The 20,220-nt window shown below is 33.6% G+C and overlaps 1 protein-coding gene across 2 annotated transcripts in view; it reads left to right on the forward strand.

The window, feature by feature from the left end:
- Positions 1 to 20,220, forward strand: part of LOC148598125 (NPC intracellular cholesterol transporter 1-like) — a 48,128-nt gene continuing 27,908 nt past the window's right edge. Inside the window, exons 1-8 of one of the 2 annotated variants that reach the window (XM_088560433.1) lie at positions 1 to 189; positions 10,530 to 10,689; positions 11,969 to 12,220; positions 13,484 to 14,300; positions 15,788 to 15,926; positions 16,963 to 17,195; positions 17,461 to 17,561; positions 19,154 to 19,317. In XM_088560433.1, the coding sequence (XP_088416559.1) occupies positions 136 to 189; positions 10,530 to 10,689; positions 11,969 to 12,220; positions 13,484 to 14,300; positions 15,788 to 15,926; positions 16,963 to 17,195; positions 17,461 to 17,561; positions 19,154 to 19,317 (1,920 nt within the window). In that variant the 5' untranslated portion in view covers positions 1 to 135. Of the gene's footprint in view, positions 190 to 2,432; positions 2,565 to 10,529; positions 10,690 to 11,968; positions 12,221 to 13,483; positions 14,301 to 15,787; positions 15,927 to 16,962; positions 17,196 to 17,460; positions 17,562 to 19,153; positions 19,318 to 20,220 lie in introns of those variants that run through there. The other variant, XM_088560434.1, reaches the window with a different exon arrangement.

Genomic DNA, 20,220 nt, shown 5'->3' on the forward strand with positions numbered 1-20,220 from the left:
ACACACATATCAGACCACATTTTGTTCTCATCTGACGACTAGCAAAACAAACAGATAACGAAATATTGACGATTCACGAATCTTTTTCATTCAATTTATTTCGTACAACGTGAAACTAACACTCTTTATGACAGTATGGATGACAAAATTTTATTTTTAATTCTGTTTGTGGCATATTCTGGAAAAACGGTAAGTACCGGCTTCTCTTCAAAGTTATTGAACTATCTTGATAGGAAAAAAAACGTATGACCTCGTATAAAATCTATTTTTTTTAAATAATCTCTTAGCAGGAACAGAAAAAATACAATCTGGAATAAATGGTTTTAATTACGCTTTGAATATTCGTTTGTTTGAAAAATAAGTCAGAGAAGGAAAAAATAAAATATTATAAAAGAATTTCATTTATTAATAAGAAAAAAATCATGCAACCCCCCCCCCAAATACTGCTATGAAAAAACTTTCTGAAAAGTAAATAAAAAATTCCGTTAGTAAAATTTTGTTTGTTAAGTAGGTTGAGGGATTTATCATCCCACGCATCTGAATCTTGTGTCATTTAAAACTGTACGAAGTTCGTGTAATTTTTATTACTCACAAGTTGACGCATTCATGTTCCACACCCCAATTTTCTTCTCAGCCATTATTTGAGTTAAAATAGTTGTAGATTAGATATTTCATACAAATAACTTTACATTTTGCCGACTTGGTTAGGCACCGACCATTTTTTTATACTGAAGGGGGTGGGATTTATTTGAAAATAAAATCTGTCCAAATTTGAGCAAAAACATTTTTTTACTCAGCTATGGAGCCCTGGACAAATTTAAACAATTTTGATTCTCTAATTCCCCATAGCTTAACAATGTAGTTTTTCAAATATATGACTTGTATTTTTTTTTTTTTTTTTCACGCTTGTGCGGAAAAAAAAATCTAACTCGAAATAAAATCACAGGAACTCCCTACCCTCAAGAAGGAAATGGTCTGTGCTATAATGCAAACGGGTAAAGAAATACATCGTGCAATTAGACATTTCAAACACATATGGTTAATCCAGAAAGACAATTTTTGCTTAAACTTAATTTTGTCCATTCCACCTCTGCCAACGATGAAATGGCTTAACTGGCTCAGTTTAAATAATTACATGACACACACACACACACACACACACACACTAAATGTCAGTGTAAATGATTTGTAAACAGATTCATGTAACAGAATATTCTATTTTGAGACGTGATATCACACAAGTTCGTGCTGTTTTTATTTAAGTAAGTCAAAAAAAACTGTTTTAAACCACATAAGTGTAAGTTATAAGGTTCTGAATATAATCATGCTAATTTCTTCATTTACAATTATGTAATGTTAGTGCAGTGCGCCAAATTACTCACAAACATTTTCAAAAATAACTACACGTATTTCAATAAACCATACTGTATGCATGCAGTCAATAAAACAACGTTATATTACAGACGTACATACAATAATGTAAAGCTGCTCGAGATCTTTGATTTGTTTGTATTCAAGATCGATTCATGTTACTGTATCGAAGATACATGTACCAATGGGCAGGGGCGAAATCAGAAGTGTATAAAAAGAAAAAAAAGAGGTGTTCCAGGCTATCATTTACCGATTTTGCCAGAAATTTGAAAAAAAAAACTTTGAAAGCCAAAGCGGTCCAACCCTTTGAACCCTTCAGATCTGTCACTGGCAATATGTCAGTATTTTCTCTTTCTCAAAGAAAGTTTTTAAAATGAATAGCATTGTTGTATAAAATAGCTATTTTCACACAAAATTGACTAACTCGTAATACAAGGGTTCGATATATACCTATGAATATATGATAAACAAAAAAAGTCGTCAACTGAAAATTTCAACCATTGAAGATATATAAAAGTTTATTTGTTGGGGTAAACGTGTATCCAAGAACGATATGTTTGGACATATTCACGTTCATTATCTGTATAGGGTGTGGTATAAATCGAATTATTAAAGTAATTGATTACCACGTTGAAGTTAATATGCTTTATATTTTCTTGGTTCTGACAATTTATATTCTCGACACGACACATTTCTTTCTAAACGTTTCTGATATGGGTTTTCGTATTCTTATATATATACTGGCACTATTTGATGATTTCAATATTCTTGTACACAGTGGCAGCATCTAGGGGAAATTCCGGGGGCCAGAATCCATCTTTTTGTTTTGTGTATTCAACAATATGAAGAAACTAGTCCCATTACAATCGAAATAAATCACGACGGCAACTCCATTTTATCATTGTTTTACTACGGCTAGCAAATGAACCTCGGGTCACCACTTGATTTTTGTTTTGAAGAGAAAAAATAGATGTTTGGTGGTGTTAACCCTATTAACCCTATACAGGGATTGTATAGTGTAAATTATAAATGAAAATCATGGTTACAATTTGAACACTTCACTCCCCAGCAATAATCATCCTCTCTGAAGGATTTCAAAGCTGTCTTCTTGAATCCCTAAATTATTCTCCTCTTAGTCAAAGTGAACCGTAGCCTATAAGCAGTCAGGCGCGTCAGTCAGTTTGGCGGACAAGGTATTAGGTGGAGGTCATTTGTTTTTGATTATAACACGGGAAAGATGAAAAAATTCACATATATGGTTGACTTAAAACTAATCCCTGTTGGAATTCGGCGCTGGAGATATTTTTTGTTTTGACCACCACCGAATCCCAAAACGGCAAAACGGATTATTAGCTTAAAACATCTTCAAGACACATGTATATGTAGTGTTTGTTGTAGATGTCAAATTCAGCATTCATGTTGAATGGTGGTGTCCTGGACCCCATTTTCCAAATTTATGAATTTCAACGCTGATCATTCTTACAGCCCATTTTAAATTAAGTTCTAGTAAAGTATAGTCTGTTTAAATAAATATTTTGAATTCTTACTTATCATACTAGTGAAATGCCTGTTTTATACAGCATGCTAAATGAGTGGGTTGGGGGGGGGGGTCAGTAGGATGAGAATAAAAATATATTCATTATTGATCTGCACTGTATAGAAAAGAATAGGCCTTCAGCAGCACTAAGCTTGTCGTAAAAGGCGACTAAATAGTGCTCAGAAACCTAGCCGGGGGCTAGGTGCTCTGCCCACAGAGCAACTGGGATATGTGCCTTAGGTGGTGGAATGGGGTACCCCTGGTGTGTTACACGCTGGGGTTGTCAGGCTATAATACAGAAAACTTGACTGCAAACCATAGTGGTGTACCGTGTTGGGAAAGTTGCCACGTTCTTTGCACATTAAAGAACCCTGCTGTAGTATTCAATAGGAGTAGGAATGTTTGCGCTCCGCCACAGGAGGCTAAAATGCCTGACCCTACCCATCCCTCCCTTTTGTCTTGTGGCAATCAAAATTTGTTAACCCTATAATCCTTGTGTCCCATCCCATTTTTTATTTCATGTTCATTTTATCATCCATTTCATGTTCATTGTCTGAATATAGCTGAAATATTGCTGCTCGGACGTTAAACCCGTACAAACAAACAAACAAACAATATTTCTTTGAATGAAAAATGATTTATCTTTTTATCTGGATAAAAAAATAATTTAAGCTGCAGGTGATAGGAATTCCGAAATGAAAACAAATATTGTAAATGTACCAATTTTCATGGTGTACTAATTTTCGCTATTTTCATGGTAGACAGAGAACTGCAAAAAATTGTACACACAAAATTTATTTTTAACACTATATAATGTTAATCATATTTTTGAAACCATGAAAATTGATACCAGCGAATATGTGCACTTTACAGGATCCACGAAAATTAGCAACCACAAAAATTAATATGTTTAGAGTTATTGGGCTGTGTCAAGGAACACAAATTTTATTGTTCGGGACTTGTAAATGAATATTTGAATATTAATCAATCTTCCAAAGCTCCCCCACAATACCAAATGGTTGTCCCTTTATTGTACAACAAATGCCATACCTGCCAAACTTGCCACTACGCCCTTGGTATAATCCTGAATTTTGATGTAACACCATGATGCATATCTTATCGCTTGTGATGGACATTAGTGTTGAAGCTGTCAAACCTCGATGAAAGTGTCAATTTGAACTTATCTCATGGTCATTAGATAATTATTGACAGGTATACATGTATAATTCTCAGTGCATTGAAATATGTTAATATTCAAGGTCAGTTTGAGGACACTTATTATGAGAGTTCATCAGTTGATCTACATGATCATCCCATATTATAATTATATTTACATAATAATATCCTGTTACAAGTCCAGAAGTAAAGATTGGATGATAGATAGTAAGACAAGATTTGTAGGTCAGAGGTCACAGGTCAGATTGGATGATAGAAAGTATGACAAGATTTGTAGGTCCGAGGTCAGTGTCACTTCTTAAAAATTTGATACAGGACAATTTTTAAACAAATCATTTTTTTTTTTATCAATTACTCCAGACTTTTTGCTGACACCCATTAAGATATTGACTTGTTCTTTAAGAGAGTCATGACCTAATCGGTTTTTTTTTGTCCAGTAAAAGACATATTGAATCCCTGTTTGTAATACTTTAAACATCTTGTTTCTGGAGTCTTCTGCAGTTAGTTTACCCTGTTGTACTGAACATATGTTGCCCTTATGCTAGTGCATTAAGGATATACCTTATGTCAACTGCAATTGACCTAATTGAGGAAATGATAGTAGTGATGTCTATCATATAAGATTGTCATAATAACCTTTTACTGTATAATGACACTTTTTGTAACCCTTTACTGTATAATGACACCTTTTGTAACCCTTTACTGTATAATGACACCTTTTGTAACCCTTTACTTTATAATGACACCTTTTGCAACCCTTTCCTTTATAATGACACCTTTTGTAACACTTTACTGTATAATGACACCTTTTGTAACCCTTTACTTTATAATGACACCTTTTGTAACCCTTTACTGTTTAATGACACCTTAAGTAACCCTTTACTTTATAATGACACCTTTTGTAACCCTTTCCTTTATAATGACACCTTTTGTAACCCTTTACTGTATAATGACACCTTAAGTAACCCTTTACTGTATAATGACACATTTTGTAACCCTTTACTGTATAATGACACCTTTTGTAACCCTTTACTTTATAATGACACCTTAAGTAACCCTTTACTTTATAATGACACCTTTTATAACCCTTTACTGTATAATGACACCTTTTGTAACCCTTTACTTTATAATGACACCTTAAGTAACCCTGTACTTTATAATGACACATTTTGAAGCTTCTTCTTTTAAACCCATCCTTTCTATGGCTTTTAGAGGATATTATCCATGGATTTCTGTGCATATTCTGGCTAAATTGACTTGAAAGGCTTACAACCAAATGATTGACAATTTTTTGGGCTGTTGGGGCCAAAAAAGAAATCCTAAGGACAGCATAATCTGGAGTCAAGAAGCCTAGAAATTTGTTCAATGGCTATATAAATTTTTATGGATTTAGCAGGTTTCTGACCTGACCATTTAAAACTGATTTTAAAAAAAAATTGGAAGCCAGTTTTCAGTGAAAAAATTGTCAAAAAATGCATATTTTTCCTTTTGAATCCCCTAGCTATCTCCTGGGTATCCATGAACCAGTCTCTACAGGCTGTTTTCTGAAGAAACCTTGCCAGTTTTGAATACTTCCAACAAGTTTGAGCTTTTTTAGACAAATTTGAATGATCTAGAACATTTTGAATTTTTGACTGGAATCACTTGTGTAAGAAATGACATATCAGTTAAGGAGGTAGACCTAGGGTAAGGGACATAACTCTTGAAATCAGTGATATGTTTGTATTATTTTTAATTTTACCGAAGCCTATCAAGCTTTCATTTGAAATAGAGTGAAATCAGTCTAAGTCATTTTAACGCTTACACAACATTGATGTAAAATGCTGAATATAAATATACCAATGATTTGTAAGAGATTTGTCCCTTCCCCTAGGTCTACCGCCTTAAATCTCTTGAAGGAAAGTGTTAATGGCTTAATACAATTCATTGAATCAGAGGGTTTATTATGAAAATAAATTGCCAAGGTGATTGAGAAAAAAAAATAATGGAAAATCATGTTATTAATGCAAAAAAAAAACAGGAGAAAACATGCATGTTTGTTTGCATATGGTAGACTTAGTGGATTGTCTGAACTTCATGCTACAGAGAATCCTTCAGTTCAGTGTTGAAATTTTCTTAGGAGTGCCAACCCCATATATTTTGAAGCTGATTTGATGGCAGTTTCCTTCAATTTATTGTTTTTTTCTTTATTCTTCCCAACTTTTGCCAAATCCCAAGCATTTGCCTTTTGAAAACTTGGCAGGTTTGTTTCCTCAGCAAAAAGAAACGTATATTGATAAGTTCTGATATTGACAGGGTCACATGGGGAGGTGTCATTTATAGTGAAACATGTACTGACTGAACCTTTTTTGAACTTTAAAATTTGGTTTCCTAGTTCAGTGAAGACCAATGGGTGGCCCTTAGCTGACATTTTTCATACTAGTGCCCGGGTTGTTGTCTGGTTGACATATTCACCATATCCAATCTCATTATTTAAGAATTGGCGAAGTGCAATAAACAAAATATGCACATGGAAAATTTTATATGTCATTTTTCAATAGAATTTTTTTTTATCATAGCCAATTCTTGCAAATTAATTTTAAAACATATTTTATCTTTAAATATGAGAAAAGTCATTCCGAGTTTAACTGAATTTAACTGAATAGGCGTATGTCAGTATTTTTTATCCATTGAGATATAACAAAGTTGTTTTAACCAATCAGATTACAGTATTTATCTCAAAATAATTTTTATCTGTATAAACATATTTTTAGCTCACCTGGCCAAAGGCCAAGTGAGCTTATGCCATCACTTGGCGTCCATCATCGTCGTCGGCGGCATAGTTGTTGTCGTCGTTGTGGACAAATTTTAAAAGTCTTCTCCTCTGAAACTACTGGACTGACAGGTTCTAAACTTGGCATGATTGTTTCTTAGAGTGTTTTGCACAAAGTGACTGTTGGGATTTTTGATCCATGAAAAAACATGGCCACTGTTACTAATAGAAAATAGAACATAGAGGTCAGATTGCAGTTTTTTTGCAAATAACTCAAAAACCGTTGCCTTTAGCAAATTTTTGACAGGGTAATATTGTTCAGCATCATGAGATGGACCTATACCAAAATTTTAAAAATGATTGGTCAACTGATGTAGGAGTTATGGCCCCTGGAACAGTTTTTTTGCATGTGCAACTTTGAAAATCTTCTTCTCAAAATCCGTTGCACAGAATTCAATGAAAGTTGGCATATATGTTCCTTAGGGTATCCCACACAAAATGAATCTTGGGATTGTTGATTCATGAAAAAACATGACCGCCATTACTAAAAATACAACATAGGGGTCAGATGGCAGTTTTTTGCAAATTACTCATAAACCATTGCCTTTAGCAAATTTCTGGCATGGGTAAAATTGTTAAGCATCATTAGAAGGACCTATGCCAAAATATTCAAAACCATTCATTGACTAATGTAGGAGTTACAACCCCTGAAATAGTTTTTTTGTTGTTTTGTTTTTCACTGGTACAACTTTGAAAATCTTCTTCTCTAAAACCATTTAAGATCATTGAGTGAAAATAAGCATGATAGTTCTTTAGTGTATTGTGCTCAAAATGACTGTTGTGATTTTTAATCCATGAATAGATATGGCTGACTATACTAAAAATGAAACTTAGGGGTCATAAGACAGGGTTTTGAAAAAAATTTAAAAATTGTAACCTTTAGCAAAATTCTGGTTCAGGTTATTATAATGCTATGAAAAGCATTTCCAGCATTTGACAATTTAGTTGATTTTAACTTAGCCTGTCTCATTCCTCAAGTTTTTCAAATAAGCAAATAGTTAACCAGGTGAGCGATTCAGGCTCTCTTGAGCCTCTACTTTTTTTTTGAGACTCTGTTTGGTTTACCATTAGGTTAAAAATACATTAAAATTAATTTAAAGGGACATTTTGATAGTGTCTGGTTTAGATAGGTTTTATGACTATACAGGGTTTGGTTTAGGCAGGTTATACTGTATTTGTTTTACTAATAAGATTTCATGCCAAAAAACCCAATTTCTTTAATTATTTCAATATTTTTGATTAATCTACAGTTGTATAGAGGATTTCAGTTTATTCAGATTTCACAGTATTATTTAAGCAATAAAAAAGGGTCCTTTTTTCTGGTTTAACTTTAAATATGCTAGCTTAGGCAAAACAATTAATAGTCTTGTTTCCTGCTACCAGCAAGAAAAAAAAATAGGGCAGGTAGGTAGGGAATTCATTTAAATTTTCAAAAACAATTTACATTGAGTTTAAATGGGGAAACAAGTGCTTGAGCCAAAATTACCATAAAATATTTAGGGTAGGCACAAAAACTAGGGTAAGTAAAGTTGGGTAGCAGGAAACGGGCATTATTTTTTGCCCTATGGATATATTGGAAAAGTATCACAAATGACCTGACTTGTTTAGTATTATTTGTGCGTAAAGGATACCTGCTGTTTGTCTGGATATGAATTCATATTTTCCTTTTTACCTTAAGGTTAAAGCCCTTGACTCCATTCATTGATTAACCATTTTGACCTATCTTACAGTGTTATTTTAAGATAATGGAGTAACTCGGTAACTTGTGAGATTTTGTGTACTTAAGATTTCCTGATTAGCCATTGTGTTTTGTCCCATGATCATAAAGCACCAGTCAAACATGTTTGATTATGGTAGTTTTAAATTGTTGAAAAAATTAAGTAAAATAGGAGAATAATTTATCCCTTTTCTTTCCAAAAACACCCAGTTTTTAAAAGAAATAATTAGACACTTCAATATTTCATTATCATTATGAAGTCCCAGTTGCTCATTTGCTTTTGATACTTTATATGTTTTATTTTAGTCACTTTATGTTCTTTGTTGTGTTTGTCTGTTTTTCATATCTGGTCTTTGTCCCTGGATTACATTCTTTTGATTTCCTCTAGAATCTTAGTTCCCTTGGTTACACTTTCAAAGGTGACAACCGAGGCTTGGACTCCCACAATCAAATATTCAGTGAAACAAAAACATTCTTATATATATATTTGATAGTGGGAGCAAGTCTCTGTGGGTGACAGGAGATAAATGCATAAACGTTTTTTTTACATTATCCAAAAGCCACCATCATGTGTGATCGTTTAATCCTTCCTGCAAGAATTCCCTTCTTGTAATATTATAGGATTGATCTCTTAATTATTTGCAGAGTTATCTTTCTTGAATTCTCTGGAAGTATCTTGTTAAAGGTGCAGTTATTTGACAAATTTTGAAAAATAAACAAAAATGTACAAAAGACTTTACAGAATTGTTCATGTTAAATATCATCAGGGGACAGCATAGGCGGATCCAAAGGGGGGTCCCTTATCAATATGCAAATTGAAAATAGTGTATTTTTGTGTGTTAATGTGTGCATTATAATGTGTTTAACAAGGGATATTTTTTTGGGAGGGGCCTGGTAAGGTTTTCCCTTAGGGTCCACCCCTTTGGGGATTCCCTGAATCTGCCACTGGAAAGGATGGCTCAGTGGTTAAGGTATTGGTCTTGAAGCATGAGATTGATACCTCTGTGGGTGCCAGTAGCGTCCCACATTTGTCTACTTTAATAAGGTGTTTCATAGATTTTCCAACTTGGAAAATCAGGCCTTTTTCACCACTAAGTGAAGCAGATGATGATTAAGCTCTACAGAGATTTGTTCATTGTTTACTTGTACATTTTTGTACATGCATGTGTATTCATCAATATTAAATAAATCTTACCTTCATCTTCCCTTAACATTTATTAATTTTACTTTAACTTTACTTTGCCTTTACCTTACAGGCCTTTACATGTTTTACCTTTACCTTACTCTTACCTTACAGGCTTACTTTTTTGTTACTTGGCATTTGCATGTTTTACTTTTACCTTACTCTAACCTTACAGACTCACCTGTGCACTACCCTGCTGTTACATGTTTTACCTTTACATTGCTCTTACCTTACAGACTACATGTTCCTTACCTTGTCTTTACATGTATTACCTATATCTTGCCTTTACCTTACAGATTTGCCTATTCATTACCTTGCCTTTACATGTATTATCTTTACCTAACTCTTACCTTACAGGCTTACCTGTTCATTACCTTTACCTTACCTCTGCCTTGCCTTTACCTTACAGACTTTCCTGTTCGTGACGTTGCCTTTACATGCATTACCTTTATCTTACCTCTGCCATGCCATTACCTTACAGACATGCCTGTTTGTTACCTTGCCTTTACATGTATCACCTTTACCTTTCGAGCTATACTGTTCATAACATTGCCTGTACATGTATTTCCTTTACTTTACCTTAACCTTGCCTTTACTTTGCATCCTACCTGTTCCTTAACCTGGCCTTTACCTTACCATTACTTTACAGACTTACCTGTCCTTTACCTTGCCTTTACATGTGCCCTGCCTTGAAATTACCTTTACCTTGTCTTTTCTTCTTTTATCTTTTAAGGTCAATGGAGCTGGGCAATGTGCAATGTATGGAGAGTGTGGTCCATCCCAGCCTGGATCACAAAAAAAAGTCAATTGTAAATATGATGGACCACCCAAACCCTTGACTGACCCAGAAGGAATGGAAATATTACAGACATATTGTCAAGACCTTATAACAAGTAATTTTTAATGAATAGTTCTATACGAGTTTCCTTTGTAAAAACACTGTGAAAGTATTATTGTTTGTGGGGTATCAATTTTCATGCCCAAAACATACTTGTTTAAAAAATTTCCATTTTTATAAGCCCATCAATTTTGACAGGATGTACTATGGTATACTGCTGTCCGTCCGTCTGTTGTCAACACTGGTAGAATAACTGTAAATTGCTTTTAGCAATCCAAGTAATACTTTGATCAGTCGTTGGTATTGATGAAAGAAGGCTTCCTTTGAATTTACATTTATTTGAAATGTTAATTTTTTGAGTTAAAAAACTTTTTGCATTTAAAAAAAGGAGGAGGATTTTTTTCTGTTTTTGCGCTTTAACTGAAAAACGTCTTCAACATATACCACAAAACTTAAGGATATTCTTTGTATCTATAGTCATGGATTTCCTTTCGTTGTCTCTTAAGCTTTTGATTTCATCTTTGAGAGTTTGGCATTTTTTCCATAAAAAATTACATATTAAACCATAGAAATTGCCCAGTGTGACATACTTGCCATCATTATGTATCAATTATCTATTTATTATAAAAGTATTGAAAAGATTTTGATGCTTCAAGCATCAATGGGTATGTAGGTGTAGCTAATATCATCAAAAAATGAACAATAAAGGGATATAGAGACTAGTATTAAACTTATTGTTTGGTATATCAGCTGACTGGCCTGGCACAGCTCTTTATTATTTCTGTAGCTCATTCGAAAAAATGTCTTATGTGTATGAAACAGGTGATCCTCCATGACATGAGAGATGTTCCTATTGGAAGAAATATTATGGAATATTTTAGGAAAGATTTAATAGACAGCAATTTCAACTTAAGTACTTCTCCATCTAAGAATCAGGCAAAATGGGTATAAGGAGTGGCACATGAATTTAAAATACACAGAGATTTTATTGCATTCTCCAAGTATTTATACTTCATAACCTCAAGAGATTACTGTCAAAGTATTTGTAAAGTTTGCCCTTTAAAGTTATAGATAGTTCAAATGCAGTTGAAATGCACTAAGGAAAAATGGTGGGAAAATTTTCCCAAACTTTTTCCTTATCTAAGCAGTCAAAAAATATCTACGTCACCAATGCACAGAATTGTACTTAAACACAACTCAAACAATATCATACATTGCAAATAAAAAAGTTATTGATAAAGCCATCAATATATATCTTGCCAAAAAAATAATCATGTTTTCCTTATTTTAAATCAACATTTCATCAGTGATTTCATTGCTTTGATTCATTGTAGGTGATGCACCCCCTCTATGCTGTGACACTTCTCAGTTGAAAACATTACAAGCTAACATGGGGGTGCCTCAGCAGATGTTGTCAAGATGTCCATCGTGTTATCGTAACTTTCTCAATCTTTACTGCTACACTACTTGCGGTCCTAACCAGTCAAATTTTGTAACAATTGACACTGAACGCCCTGATTATGATGATGAAAACAAGACAGCAGCACAATCAGTTCATTATTACATTTCTGATGATTTTGCAAATGGTAAGTTACATAGTCATAATATGTCATTTGTTAAAAGTTACTATTTCCAGTCATAACAATGACTTTAAATTGGTAGTCACTGCTTCTCCACTAACTCGTGTAACTTTGCAGCATATAGGAGATGGATATGCAACTGCCTGGTTCAGATGCAGAAAAAAATGTGTCTTAAAAGGGGTACCATTATAGACATTTTTCATATTCATCAATTTGGATTTTAAATAAAGGGAAGTAATTCTCTAACCTGACAAACTGGTTTTCTGTACTATTTGAGCATTGGACAGCAATAGACATCAAATTTAAATATTTGACTTCTTTGAGCTGCAGTAAGTTGATACTTTGAATAAAATATTTCGAACCATTTAGCTACTTACCGAAGTGAAAATAGTTTAAAAGTAGAAAAATGTTTACTTTTCCTCCTTTCCCCCAATGAGACCATCAATGTAGTTGTAGTTGTGGTTTTTTTTCTCTATGATTTTTCTGGAATATTTTGCTGCTTGACATTCAGCATCGGTCAAATTCTACTCCATATCTGTGTATGACATCATCAGTAAGTTGTTATTGGGTACAATGTAAGAAACATCACACCACTGTTTTAGCCAATCAATTTTCAAAGATGAAAATTGTTTTGACAAATCGGTTTTTAAAGACAGTATGACACAATCATGCAACAACCAATCACAAAAGCAACTGTTTAATAGCCTTTATTCATATCATATTATCTTCGGTAAGTAGTTCCTGATTTTACCCTTTGGCTGCGGCGTTACTGGCACAGAATGTAACATCGTACATGGCATTATTTGCTGACATTACAAAATTCCAATGTTGTTTTTTTTCTAAAATTTCTTTCGATGTTTGTTTCATACTGCAATAATTATTGTTATGCTAGTTGTGACGTCATGTAACACTGTTTTTTGAATCCACAGCACAAAGAGACAGAGCCCAAACCAAAGCATTCAAAAACAAACAACAAAAAAAGCCATTTAGATCTTTTATTTATGGTTTTAGAAAAAAAAATATTCCATCCATATGATATGGGCACGTATGTCCGTATTGTGGCCTGCCGACAAAGGACACGTATGTCCGTATTGTGGCCTGCCGACAAAGGACACATATGTCCGTATTGTGGCCTGCCGACAAAGGACACATATGTCCGTATTGCGGCCAAAGGGTAAAAAGAATTTTTTTAACATTGGTTCCTGATTTACAGGAATTTTTTTTTAACATTTTCAGGAATGTAGAAGATTTGTTGTTTTTGATTTTCAGGAATGTTTAACTCCTGTAAAAATGTACAGATGCCGAGTGCCAATCAGAAAGCTCTGAACATCTTGTGTGGCCACACCGCTGAAGAGTGTACCCCTCAACTATGGCTTGATTTCATGGGTGACACTTTAAATGGACAAACTCCTTTCAAAATAACATTCATCATCGGGAATATGGCTACTCCAGCACCACCTGTTAAAAACATTACGATCAAGCCTATGAATCCAGGGACATCAAAATGCAGTGAGGGTGCATTCAATAAGTCTGTTTGTAGTTGTCAGGATTGTGCAGAGAGTTGTGCCCCTTTTCCTCCACCACCCCCTGCAGAGGTTGAGCCAACAATTTTGGGTTTCGACACTTGGTATTTTTCTTTAGCTGTTGTTTACTTGGTGTTTTTCATTGCTTTTATTGTTTTATACATTGCCTACTATGCCTGTAACATAAGCGTACCAAGTGCTTTTATTAGTATGTCTAATAATCATAACTATGATTTTTCACATAGCACAATGAATGGCAACGGACATATTTCTGTGGAACAACAAAAAGAAAGTTCCATTGAATATCTGGTTGAATTTTCCGAAATAAGTTTTTTGGAAAAGCGTGGTGCTGCCATTGAAAGAGTTTTACAACAATCATTTACAAGTTGGGGAAAATGGTGTGCAACACATCCTGTTCTTGTAATTGTTCTCGGAATCATTGTAGCTGGTGCCCTGTCTGCTGGCATTGCTATGTTCAAAGTTACAACTAACCCAGTAGAGCTATGGTCATCTAAGACCAGTCGAGCACGTCTAGAGAAGGATTACTATGACTCACATTTTGGGTAAGTATTGATGTAGGTTTATTGTTTTATAGTGCAACCTGAAGCAATATTTTACATTTTAGTACATGAAGAGGCAGCCAGCCTCCACAGGCTTATGATGCACTTACCTTACAAGTACAAATATAAATGTCCTTAAAGATCGAATGCTTTGAAATCAAGAATGTTAAATGTCAACAATGATTCTAAGAATTTGAACAATTTTCATAAGTAAAACTATTGCACATGTTGAAGGACAGTTTCAATTAGCATTTGACCTAAATTTGAAGTCTTCGCTGATAAATTTGAAAACAGTTTTGACGTCTACACTGAGCAAGAGTTTTAGTTTATGTTCATCTGATGGAATAGCAAAGTCACAGTGGTTGTGAATTTCAGGGTTATGTTGCTACAAGATTGAAGTCATCACTACAGACGTTTTATGGTCGTCATCATGAACTCCTGGATCATTACAGTATATCCATTGGTACTATGAAAACTGATTTATTCAGCGGGTCATAGTTTTCCTTTCCTCGTTTGTCTAGCCCGGACTTAACTTTTTATGAGCAACTCGGCGGGTGTTTCTAGAAGCAGAGGACACTTACCCTACCGGTGCACCTAGTCCATGCTCCCAGTTTTTAGTGGAGTCCAAGTTGCTCTTTTGCTTTTGTTACTTTGTATGTATGATTTTAGTAACTTTATGTTCTTTGTTGTGTGTGTCAGTTTTTCATGTCTGGTCTTTGTCCCTGGATTACATTCTTTTGATTACCGCTATAACCTTGATTCCCATGATTATTTTTTTTAAACAACAAGATCATGGTGACTCTCCCTTCTTCATACACATCATAAGTATTGATATGTGTCTGTTAACCAGTTTTGTGGACGGCAACTAAAATTTGGTTTTAATGGCAAGGAGGGGACTGAAATTTGAAATGAAAATGAAAGATCCATATTTTCCTCGAATGAAATGGCAGGATCCTGAAATTCCTGTAATGAAAAAAAAAACAGTAGTGCCATGAGGAATAGAAAGGCAGGATCTCTCATTTACTTAATATTTTAATCCTCCGATGTGCATTTTTTAACAAAAGTCTATGTTTTTTTTGTACTTTGAATTATTAGTAGAAAACAAAATAAATTTTTTATAGATTAGGCCATTTAAAGTCCATTTCTAGTTTTTCATGCCACCTTTTTTTCTTATATCAACGAGTGAAGAGGTAGTTCATTTAACCTATTTATTGCTCCCTAAAAAGTGATGAGGGTCAATTTAAAAGTGTATGTAGCAAGAAAAATTATGAGGGATATTTCTTTGTTTATATTTTATTGATATGGCAGTAAAATAGGTAAAAGAGCACCCTCAAAAGTATCAGAAAGTTGTCTTTATAGGTAAAAATTATACCTCTTGAGTAATTGCCTTTTTTTGTGAGAAGGTAAGGGGACACCAAACAAATTTTGCATGTTTTAAACATTTCAATTGTAAAGGTACTAATAAACATGTTTTTTTGCATTTTTTTCAGGCCATTTTACAGAGCCGAACAGCTAATTATAACTAGACCAAATAACAAGACATTCTACAACCACCAACTCCCTCCTCCTGCACCCTCGTGGGCTAACATCAATTATACAAATCTACTTGATAAAGATTTTCTACATTTGGTGAGTCTAAAATGCTACTAGATCAGTATAGTTATATGACATGTGCACCCTTCCTAAACTGATGTTCCATTCTCTGTCTATTCTGATTTCATGTAAATTTGGACAAACCAGAATTTTTTATGTATCATTCCTAACCTGAAATTCATGTGTATAAACTATAACCTGAAATTGATGTGAATCTATATTGACCTGAAATTCATGTGAATTTATTCTAACCTGAATTTCAAGTATATCTGTCCTAAAGCAAATTTCATTGAAATCGATCCCAATCTGATTTTTGTCCCCCGCAACGCCTCATCTGTCCGTCCACATTTTCCACACTTTTTTTGTTATGCCTTTACCAAATTAGTTTGTTTTTGGTATGTGGTTATGGTTGAATGATTTATTATGACCCTTGGACGTAGAAAATTTCAGTAAATTTACAGTTTTCTGCACATTTTTTTGTAATGCTTTGACCAATTGATTTTATATTTTATATGTAGTCTTACTATGAAGAGTTACAAATTAAATTTGACTTTGGTTATGGTTCAATGATTTTTACGGAAATTATGGCCCTTGGACTTAGAAAATTTCAGTAAATTTACAGTTTTCTGCACTTTTTTGTAATTCTTTCACCAATTTATTTTATATTATATATGTAGTCTTACTATGAAGAGTTACAATTTAAATTTGACTTTGGTTATGGTTGAATGATTTTTACGGAAGTTATGGCCTTGGAATTAGAAAATTTCAGTGAATTTAAAGTTTTCCTCACTTTTTTTTTTTGCAGGGTACATTGGAACGCTGTTCTTTTATCATGTAAATATTTCCTGACCTGAATTTCATATGAATCTGAATTTAAGTGAATTTCTTATTAATGTTTTATTATCATCTATCTTCTGAAGCTGAATTAACATGAATTTTTCATGAATTGTTTTGTTATGGAAGAAAATTCACTGACAATTTGTGAACACAGATGTAAATTACAATTGAATTCATGCACATACACAATGTTCATGATTGCATTTATAATACAGTTATTTGTTGCATTTTTAAGTTACTAGATATGCAGCTTGAAATTGAAGCTTTAACGGCCACGTACAATAACGAGACAGTGAGACTTGAAGATATCTGTTTTAAACCTCTGGCTCCAGATAACAATAAATGTTCTACACAGAGCATCTTAGAATACTGGCAGAAGAACCATACACATATTGACAAGGTCAAAATGGACGAATGGGGATTCTATGTGATGGCAGATTTTATCGATCACTTTGATTATTGTGTCAAGTATGAAATTAAACTTTTTTATTTGTATTTCTATACACAAGTTTTTTGACAGTTCTTTCTGTCAGTCTGTCTGTCCTTACATCATATGATAGCTCAAAAATGCTGTGATGAATTTAAATATTGTTTTGTCAAACGTTATTTTTATGGAAATAAGCTTCTTGTTTTTTGGTGGTTTTCATTATTATTTTTTTTTAGTTATTGCCTAAAGCAATCAGCTTAAATACAAAAGTTACTTTCATTTAATTCTGATTCTGTTTTATTTCAGTGCTCCAGCTTCAACACAGGACACCAAAGGACTGAACCTATCATGTTTGGCTGTGGACTCTGCACCAATCTTTCCATGGGTAGTTATGGGAGGATATGAAGGTCAGCTTAATTGGCCAAATGGACTTCAAATCTTCTTTTTGACAACTCTACTCAGCAAGCAGTTTGTTTTTTTTTCATGATTGTGAATTGACAACATAACCATAATTAATTCCTCGCAATACAATTTTGCAATTGTTCATATGACTACATCCTGTTGTAAATCACAAAAAAAATATAGTGTCTGCAAACTTGTTCTTAAAAACTAATAAAAAAAAGCTCAAATACGTTAAAACAAGCTCAAATTTGTTGACGAGTCACCTGAATTACAGTTGATAATTGATAAAAGGGGGGATCCAGAGAATTTAGAAAAGAGACTGTTCTGGTAAACAAAATGGGGTGGAACCCACCTTCCCCTTGAGTTCAGCGTTAACTCTGAAAAAAAAGAACATAAAATAACCAAAAAAATACAAATTACAAAGTAATAAAAGTAAATGAGCAACTCTTGATTCCTCTAAAAACCTGGGTGCATGGATCAGGTGTACAGGTAGAATAAGTACCTCTGCTTAATGAAGAGGAGGGAGTTGTATCATCAAAAAAGGAGTGTTCCATGCATCTATTAGCACGTTCTCTCACAAACTTAATGAATTTTTCCTACCAAAAAGGGTGTGGGGATATAACAGCCTCCTCCTTAATCAAAGACCATCCAATTTCCTTGATAAACCTACTGTGTATAATTTTTTTAATTCTCCTAACTAACTTTTTAATTGATTATGACCACAACACAATTTGAGTTATCCCACTTTGTACATGTTAAAGAATTGATACTTTAATTATCATAATTTTGTCATATTTAATTATTATCAGTATTTATTTTTTGACAAGAATTTTAGGTACTGCATGATGTACCAACAAGAATTACCTAGAGAAAATTCTTATATAAAATAATACCAGAAACACCAAAAGGACAACACTGTACATCTCAAAACAAAAAAGGGGCGTGAAGAAAAATTAATAACAAAAAAAATGCATAAACTCATTTGGATGTTTAGGTGCTTCTGTACATTGAAATGCAGGGGCTCAAATTTACTTTCAATGGTAGAAGGTCTTGGACTTTGAAAAGTTTCAATCAATGATCCACCAAAAGCCTTCAGTCAAGTGTCAATGAAAAGGATTGAATAAAAGTCCAAGCGTCAATTTCACCAAAAGGCGTAAGTGTAAAATTGATCATAAGTTATGATGTAACAATGCTATTTTCTGTTGTGACGTCATTACTTATGATCAACTTTACACTTACGACTTTTTGTGAAATTGATGCCAGGACCTTTGTAAATGAAATTGCAATGTCTTACATCACAAAGTGAGGGTCCTGGACCATTGACTCACATTAATTTGCAACCTTGGTAATGGTTTTTATTTTAAGGCAAAAAAAAAAATTGTCTTGTTTCTTCCTGCCCACAAGAAAAAAATAGAGCAAGTAGGTAGGTAAATTATTTTATTTTCCAAAGGCATTTTACATTGAGTTAATGAGGAAACAATCATGACTTTAACAGTGCTTGAGCCAAAGTTTAGGGTAGGAAGGGTAGCAGAAAACAGAAATATTATTTTTGAAAATATGCCTATGAAAATAGAGTGTACTTTATGATGAATTACAGGTACTAACTATGGTAACTCTACAGCATTAGTGATTACCTTCCTTGTTAACAATCATTTAGAAGATGAGGATAACGAGAAAGCTAAAGCATGGGAGAAAGTTCTGATAGAATACCTCAAGACCAAACAGGACCACCCTAATATGACCATTTCATTCAGTACTGAAGTAAGTTCAAAACAATAAAAATACTAATAATAATAATAATAATAATATGAGGGTAACACAGTTAGTATATACCTCATCTTCCATGAGGCCTTCACATAAAACAAAAAAAAAATACAGAGGTCCGTTACAATGCCACAAAATGAGTACTGTACTAGTATGTAATACATAATTGCATGCAAACAATATTATTATATAACATTGTAGTACATGTAAATACAGTTGAATTCTTCTATAGCCACTTTTTCCATTAGGAAGATTTTTTATTTCTGCTTAAAAAGACTTACTTCTTTTGCACTTCTTTTTTTCATTTGGGAGGTTATTCCAGGGAGATTGGCCAGAGTAAACAAAAGTATGAATAATTCTATTTTAGGTTTAGGAATAAAAATAGCATTTTGTATCGGGTGGATCCAGGGTTTGAGTTTAGGAGGGCATTAATTCAATTAAATGCCGTGCAAATCAAGGCAAAAAATATTATTGGGTGAAACTAGTGGTGAATTTTTTTTCCTTACCGATTTAGAGGGGGCGTATGGCCGGTGCACCAGTCCTTGGATCTGCACCTGTGTATGGCATTTCGTGAATACATTTAGTATGGATTTTATTCAGAAACAAATCTTATTTTATCTGCTAAATAAGATGAAGCTTACCTATTTAAACATTTGAAGACAAATAAGCAATTGTGATGTAATAATTCTGTACTCAACAGTTAGCCAACATTAAGATATAAAGAGGGGATTTGTTGGGCATAGAATACTGTAAACTCACTAATTTCATGAGTGATTTATTTTCGCGACTTTTGCAGATGAGAATTATTGAAAAAGCATACTTAGACACTATCTTTATATGTTCAAGCAATGATTTTATTAAAAACGTGAAAATGAATTTTCGCGAAATTTGCGAACGACA

Source organism: Perna viridis, chromosome 14 (assembly GCF_037379345.1).
Source record: "Perna viridis isolate PV_CMFRI_1.1 ecotype Kerala chromosome 14, ASM3737934v1, whole genome shotgun sequence".
Taxonomy (NCBI): domain Eukaryota; kingdom Metazoa; phylum Mollusca; class Bivalvia; order Mytilida; family Mytilidae; genus Perna; species Perna viridis.